This window comes from Chrysochloris asiatica, unplaced genomic scaffold (assembly GCF_000296735.1).
Source record: "Chrysochloris asiatica unplaced genomic scaffold, ChrAsi1.0 scaffold00116, whole genome shotgun sequence".
NCBI lineage: Eukaryota > Metazoa > Chordata > Mammalia > Afrosoricida > Chrysochloridae > Chrysochloris > Chrysochloris asiatica.
Window position 1 is genome coordinate 1,476,802 of NW_006408634.1, and position 8,102 is coordinate 1,484,903.

General features: G+C 49.1%; 1 protein-coding gene across 1 annotated transcript in view; it reads right to left on the reverse strand.

The window, feature by feature from the left end:
* Window positions 1–212: 212 nt before the first annotated feature.
* Window positions 213–8,102, reverse strand: part of SSC5D (scavenger receptor cysteine rich domain containing (5 domains)) — a 33,325-nt gene continuing 25,435 nt past the window's right edge. Inside the window, exons 13-14 of the mRNA XM_006868289.1 lie at window positions 1,805–1,969; window positions 213–1,471 (exon numbers count right to left, since the gene is read on the reverse strand). Of these exons, the coding sequence (XP_006868351.1) occupies window positions 213–1,471; window positions 1,805–1,969 (1,424 nt within the window). The remainder of the gene's footprint in view (window positions 1,472–1,804; window positions 1,970–8,102) is intronic.

An 8,102-nucleotide genomic window follows, 5' to 3' on the forward strand; every position in this document is an offset into this window, starting at 1 on the left:
CAAGTGTGTGCACATAGATCTATTTCGATGTGCACACAGCTCTGATTTCTCTAGGATGTAAACCAAGTAGAGGGCTTGCTGGGGCATATAGTTTTTCTATTTTCAACTTTTTGAGGATGCACCATTCACATATTTTTATTTGTTTTTTGTTTAGGTTTTTTTTTTGGTTCTTAGTGGCAAGAATGGCATGTTGGTATCATGCCCACCACAGCCTAGAACCATACATCTCCCCTCAGAGGTCTCTCCTCCTCCTCCTGGGTGGTAGTGGTTGGTGAGGAAGTGCTGGGGGCAACCTCTGCCAGTCTCTTCACAGCCTCACCCAGCTGCCCCAGACCTCGGGTGGCCTCCACCAGCTGTGTCAGCCCCAGCACCAGGGTCTGGCGCTCTTGCTGGTCCCGTTCCAGGGCCTGGGCCAGCCTCTGCAGCTGGACACCCACATCCCTCACAGCGGTCACCAGCTCCACCAGAGCCGGTGGCTCACATGCCATGACCTTTACAGGGGGTGTTGGGGCTACACATGGGCCAAGGGGGTCTGGGCTGTGGCCAGGGGTGGGTCCTAGGGGAGGATGGTCAGGGGGAGGTTGATCCAAGGGGTGGGCCATGGAGAAGAGGTGAGCGTCAGGACTCATGGTGGGGTCTGGGGCTGACAGTGGGGTGTATGTGGGTGGAGGGGTTAGCTTAGGGCTCTGGCTTCTGGGTGGTTTGAAGTCCCCAGTGGACACTGAGTCTATGCTTGGGGCCGCAGAAGGCCTGAAGGAGCTGGATTCGGAGACTAGAGAAGGCTCTGGGCTCTGCATCTTGGTTGTGGAGGGGTGAAGGGTCCCCAGAGAGGTCAGCTTGGGGAACTGGCTGACCTTGACCATCAGGGCTGGAGTGGTAGAGGGAAGCTCGGTCCCCAAGGAGATTGGAAGGGACTTAGTGGTCATCATGGGGGTTGTGGGAGAGTCAGAAGTTGTGGTGTGAGGAGGGGGTGTAGTGGAGCCAGTGGTGGTGGTGGAGTGAGGGGTTGTGGAGGGGTCTGGGGATCCAGAAGGTTCTGGAGTAGTATCAGTGTGTGAAGTGGTGTCCAAGTCTGGGGTTGTGTAGGATTCTGGGGTAGGCGCTGAGGTCTGGGAATGGCTGGTCACCTCAGCAGGTGCGGACGGGTCAGAGGTCAGCTCTTTGGGCAAGGTGGCTGGGGGGGTGGGTGAGAGCTCCGGGGTCAGGTCTGAATCCACAGTGGAGTCAGGAGCTGTCGAGGAGGGGTCAGGGTTCATCCAGGAGGCCAGGTCAGTGGTTGGTGGCCAAGTGTCAGGAGAGTGGGAAGTAACCTCCCGCCTTGAAGGTGATGGCTCAGAGGTCACCTGTGGGGTGAAGTGAGGGGTCAGCGGTGGGCCCGGCGAGGCGGGGGGAGCTGGGGAAGGGGTTGGGGGCGCCGTCCTGGCCGCAGTAGGTCGCAGTCGGTGCTCGGGAGACTGTTTCTTTGCGGAACCTGCAGGAGGAGAAGACACGAAATGTCACAGGTCAGCCCGCCCCGCCCACCTGCGCTCCAAGGAGCCGAGCCGCCCCGACGGACCGACCAATGAAAAGGCGCAGGGGCTCATGACGTCACGGGTCGCCGGAAGACTTCACGCGGCCCTAGTGCCCCCACCTCCCGACCTCCTGGTCTATCTCCCGGCGCCACCTGGCGTCCTTGTGGAGTGCGGTGGGCAGTGCTTGGGGGCAATGAGGGTCCATCTCCACTGGGTTAAGAGTTGGGTCATTACTGAGCAGCGTAGAGTCCAGCTCTCCATCCTTGGCCCTTCGCCCCAACCACACCTCTCACCTGTGTTCCCACGGAACCTTGGAGTCAGAAAGCGGTAGCCTGGGCTCCTAGTGATGCCAGTGCTGAGAGTGAGTCCAGGGAGGCCTGCAGGGGGGGTCCCCTTGGCCAGGTCCCCTCTGGAAGGTGTGTCCCACGTCCAGGAAAATTCATAATAATCCTTGTCACCTTGAGAGAGACGGCGTTCATATGAGGGCTGAATCTTCAACTGCTGGAGTTTCACCCCTCTACTCCCATTGGGCCCCCCCCCCCAGCTAAGGCTTCCTTCTCTCTCAGCGGCCCCTCATCCCACCCACCTGGCAGGTGTGAAACCCTTGTCTACCAGCAACGGCCTGGTGTTGGTGGTTATGTGCCATGGAGTCGGTTCTGACCCATAGCGACCCTGCACAGGGTTACTGAGGCTGTAAATCTTTAGGGAACAGAAAGCCTCATCTTTCTCCCATGGAACTGCTGGTAGTTTCAAACTGCTGACCTTGAGGTTAGCAGCCCTACTCGGATCCACTATGAGACCAGAGCTCCTTGAAGCAAGCTTAAAAATGAGAACATCTACTACTTCAAATTTCTCAAGTACCCACACCTGGTGTGGCACTGTGGGTTAATGCGCTGGACTGCAAAGTTGGTTTGAACGCAAGGTCGGTGGTTCAAGCTCACCAGCCACTCCTTGGAAACACTGTACAGGGTCGCTGTGGGTTGGAACCAACTCGATGGCACTTAACAACAACGTACAGAGACAGAGAGAGAGCGCTCTGGCAACATAGTAATTATGAGTTGGATTACTAAACTCAAGGTCAGCAGTTCTACGGAAGAACACTGAGGCTTTCTGCTCCCATAAAGATTTACTGCTTCATAATCCCTATATAGGGGTCACAATGAGTTAGAACCAACTCCACGGCACATAACCAACCAACTATACATATATAGGAGGCACCCACATGGCTCAATCTTTAACCAAACAATGTTGTTGTTAAGTGCTATGGAGTCTGTTCTGACTCACAGTGACCCTGTGTAGGGTTGCCAAGGAGCAGATGGTGAGCTTGAGCCACCAACCTTATGATTAGCGGTTCAGTGCTTAGCCTACAGCGCCACCCCAGGACTCCATAACCAAACAGCAGACAGACCTACAAGGTGAACACGAATACTAGGGAGGTACTCAGTCCTGAGAACTAGCAACCACTCAAGAGCCAAAGGGCAGCATTTGTCCAACTCTGAAAGCCATGAAGGATGGGAGAGAAGACTGACCGGAGCTGGCAAGTGCAGGGAGGAAGGGGGATGAAAGCTTTTACATTGTGGAGACTTCAGCCAGTGTTGCTGAATAAAATGTGTATTCGTTTTTTAATGGAAAATCAGTGTGCTCAGTAAAAGTGCACTCAAATCACAATTAAAAAAAAAATTTTAAATACACTTGTATGTATAATGGATATCATTGTGTATTTTTTTAAATGGATCGTTTTATATTATAACTTCCAGTTAAGGCAAACTAGGTGGTGGACTCCTAAAACACCAGCCACCGTAAGTGCTGTAGAGCACTCTTCTACTCTGACACGTATCTGGGAGGCATGAGTCAGAGTGGACCCCCAGACCCACAATGCAAAGTTCTCAGCCCCTTGACTTGGCTTCTGTGAGAATGCCCTCCCTCCCCAAGTCAGCCAGTGGACATAAAGCGTCCCTAGATTGTTGCTGTTGAGTTGCTTCCAACACATGGCATCCTGTGCACAACAGAACGAAACACTGCCCAGTCCTGCCATAGCCCCCCAATCATTGCTATGCCTGAGCACATTGTGGCAGCCACTGAGTGCCTCCGTCTCACTGAGGGTCTTCCTCATTTCCGCTGACCTACCAAGCAGTAGACTTTCTCCAGGAAGTGATCCCTCCCAATAACACATCCAAAGTACATGAGACGAAACCTTACTTCCGGCTGCACTTCTTCCAACATGGATTCATTCATTCTTTTGGCACTTTGTGGTATATTTCGGAGTCCTGGGATGGTGGTGTAGGATAAGTACTGGACCGCAGAGTCCGTTTGAACCACGAGGTCGGCAGTTCAAACCCACCAGCAGCTCCTTGGAAACCCTATACAGGGTTGCTAAGAGTCGGAACCAACTCAATGACACTTAACACCAACATGGTGTATTATTTAGTATTCTTTATCAACACCATAATTCAAAGACATCAATTCTTTGTTGTTGTTGTTTTTTCATTGACCAGTTTTCTCACGAGTATGAGGTAATACCACAGGTTGGGTCAAGTGCACCTTAGTCGTCAAAGTAACATTTTGCTGAGTGGTGCAGTAGTTAAGCACTCCGCTGTTAACCAAAAGGTTTAAACTTTCCAGCCACTCGATAGGAGAAAGATAAGGCAGCCTGCTTCTGTAAAGACTGTTGTTTTAAGGGCCATTGAATTGGTTCTGAGTCATAGCAACACTGTATAGGGTTGCGGTCCAGTGGTTTATTCTACAGCGCCCCACCAGGACTCTGTGAAAATTGTTGTTGTTGTTAAGTGCCATCGAGTCGGTTTTGATGTCCTATGGGGACAGTCCTATGTCCTAGAGGACACTCACTGTGAGTCAGAACTGGTTCCACCGTATTCCTAGACTGCACTACAAGAAATACTCACTGCTTTCCCTGGGGTCCTGAAACCTGTTTATCGTTTTCGGTAAATAACTTCAACAACCACTTTAACAATTTGTGGTTTTAAACAATTTCACACACATTTTACTCATTGAGACCTGGAATCACCCAGCTAGTTCTAATCTCTGTGGAATCAAAATTGGACTCCACCGAGTCTGGCTCCCAAATACCCGCTTACAACTGTTTCAACATATACAGATGTCCCTCGGTATCCGCAGTGTGGGGTGTGGCAGGAGGATTGGTTCCAGGACCTCTTACCTCTCCTCCTATCCCTAACCCCTAACCCCTACCATACCCAAGTCCTCAGATGCTTAGGCCCTTTATATTAAATGGTGGCAAATTTGCAGATAACCTATGCTCGACCTCCCGTGTAATTTAAAGCCTCCCTAGATTACTTATGCCACCTCAACCCAACCTCAGTGCCACCGAGTCTATTCTGACTCAGAGTCACCCTGTACAGGGTTTCAGAGGCTGGAAATACTTACAGGAAAAGACAGGCTTATTAGTCTCCCAAGGAGCAGCGGGTGGGCTTGAACTCCCAACCTTGCAGTTAGCAGTCCAGTGTTGGCCCTTTGTGGTTGTTAAGTGCCGGCGAGGAGAGTCAGTTCCAATTCATAGTAACCCTGTATCCGGTTTCCCAGGAGCAGCTGGTGAGTTTGAACCACCAACCTGGTGGTGCAGAGACCTTGCAGTCCATTGCTTATCCTACAGCGCCACCTGGGGGACGCTTTGGGGCAGCTTCATTCTGTCCTACAGGGTCGCTGTGAATCAGAATTAACTGGAAGGGAATAGGTACCAGGTGCAGGTGGGGTTGGGGTGGGAAGCCTGAGTCTTTGTTTAGGAAGCAACTTGTGGGGTGGGAAGCCTGAGTCTTTGTTTAGGAAGCTAGTTGTGGGAAATTTGGCAGTGATTATTGGTGATTGATTGTTGCACAACATGATGAATATTCACTGATATCACTAAATTATACATGTGAAAAACGTTGAGTTGGACAATGCTGTGTTACACAAAGCTCGACAGCAATTTAAAGAACACACAGGTGTTAATAATTGAGGTTCAAGGCTCGTTTCCTAACGAGAATCTGAATTCATGTCTCTCTGTTCTTCTACTCCTCAACTACTCCCCACCTGGGGCATTTTCCTCCAAGTCTTTCTAATACTATAGTTGCATGTGCGGCTTTCCTTAGATTTTTCTTGCACAGCTTGTAGTTTTACATTATTTGAGCTCCGTTACTGCCTTCTCCCCCACTGGGAGGGGGCTTGCACGGAATAGGAACCAGGGATCTTCATCATAGTGCTATGACCACCTCTGCCACCAGGGGGCGCTATGGGATAGGGAGGCAGCGCTGATTGCAAAATACCAATGGAATCCTGGCTGTTTGCAGCCAGAAGATTTTGAATAAGCAGCATCATCTCTGGGCGTTACAGCTTCCGGTTCTGGAAACCGGGTTGATTGTTGTTGATTAGTGTTGTCGCGTGTTTTCGACTCTTAGCGACCTTGTGTAGAGTTTCTGAGGAGCGGCTGGTGGATTTGAACCATCCACCTTGCAGTTCAAACGACCGTATGGCCTTGTTGTTGTTAGGTGCCATTGAGTTGGTACCGACTCATAGCAACTGTATACACAACAGAAGGAAACACTGCCCCGTCCTGCGCTAACCTCACAATCCTTGCTATATTTGAACCTATTGCTTCTGTAACAGTGCCAATCCATCTCGCTGAGTGTCGGTGTCTTCCTCTTTTCTCCGACCCTCCACTTTACCAAACATGATGTTCTTTTCCAAGGACTGGTCCCTCTTGATAATATGTCCAAAATATGGGAGACAAAGTCTGGCCACTCTGGCTTCCAAGGAACATTCTGGTAGTACTTCTTCCAACACAGATTGTTTGTTCTTTTAACAGTCCGTGGTACTTTTAATAGTCTCCTCCAACACCGTCACCAAATGCATCAATTCTTCTATGGTTTTCTTTATTCACTGTTCAACTTTCCCATGCATATGAGGTTATTGAAAATATCATGGCTTAGGTCAGGTGCACCTTAGTCCTCAAACTGACATCTTTGATCTTGAACATTTTAAAGAGCTCTTGTGCAGTAGATTTGCCTAATGTGATGTCATTTGATTTATTGACTGCTGCTTCCATGAGTATTGATGGTGGATATGAGCAAAATGAAGTCTTTGACAACTTCAATCTTTTCTCATTGATTTGTTGTTGTTGTTTAGTGCTGTCGAGTCGGTTCCGACCCATAGCGACCCTGACCAGGGTTTCCGAGGCTGTAAATCTTTACGAGAGCAGAAAGCCTCAGTTTCTCCCGCAGAGAAGCTGGTAGTTTCGAAATGCTGACCTTGCGGTTCACAGCACGATTCGTAACCACTACGCTACCAGAGCTCCTTTCTCCACTGATATGGATGTTGTTTATTGGTCTAGTGGTGAGGATTTTTGTTTTCTTTCCATTTATCCAGACCAAAGGCTGTTGTCTTTGATCTTCATCAGTATTTTAAGTTCTCTTTGCTGTCAGCAAGCAAGGTTGTATCATCTGCATATCGCAGGTTGTTAATGAGTCTTCCTCCAATTCTGATGTCATGTTTTTCTTCATAGAACCCAGCTTCTCAAATTATTTGCTCAGCATACAGGTTGAATAAGTATGGTAAAAGAATACAACCCTGGCACACACCTTTTCTAATTTTAAACCATTCGATGATTCCTTGTTCTGTTCAAACAACTGCCTCTTGGTCTATTTACATGTTCCTCATGAGCACAATTAAGTGTTCCGGAATACTCATTCTCCACAATGTTGTCTATAGCTTGTCATGATCCACACAACGGAAAGCCTTTGCATAGTCAATAAAGTACAGGTAAACATCTTTCTGATATTCTCTGCTTTCAGACAAGATCCAACGGACATCAGCAATGATATCCCTCATTCCACGTCTTATCCTACAGCGCCACCAATGAGTCCTAACTCAAGGCTTGAATTCGGCCCCCAATACATAGAAATTTCGTGCCTCCCCGAGGGTCTGCTCTTTCCTCCCCCTCCTTCATTGCAAGACAGGGTCCTGCAATGACAAGAAGCCAATGCACCTGGCTCAGCTTTTATAGTGGGCAAGCGGCCAGCTGGCCAATCAGAGACGCAATCAATACGTGTGATGCAAATTAACACGTGCCCCTCCCACTCCTCCGTTCTCAGTCCCGCCCTTCTCAGTGACGTGCATGCGCCACCGCAGCACTTAATAGAGAAAAAGGCGCGGAAAAGACGTTTACAGTAGGAAGTGAAGCAGCCCGTGAGCCAAAGAGGTGAGACTAGAGGAAGTGAGGCAATGAGATGTGAAAGCCCACCAAAAAGAGAGGAAAGGAAACAGAGAAGTAAAACTGAGAGGTAGTGAGTGACAAAGACAGAGAAAGAAAAATGGTAGCAGAAACCAACGTAGAGAAAAAAGCTGGTTAGACACAGTGAGGGGGAGAAAAGATGGCAAGAGAAATTGACTTCAGAAGAAAATAGATAATATGAATGAGAAGCGGTGGGAAAAAGGGGTAAAAAAAGATCAAGAAACACTGAGAAACAGAGATGGTGAGAAAGTGAAATTGATAGTGAAGGAAATCTGAGAAAGATGGTGAGAAAAACAAGACGGTACGAATCGGGCTGCGAACCTTAAGGTCAACGGTTCGAAACTACCAGC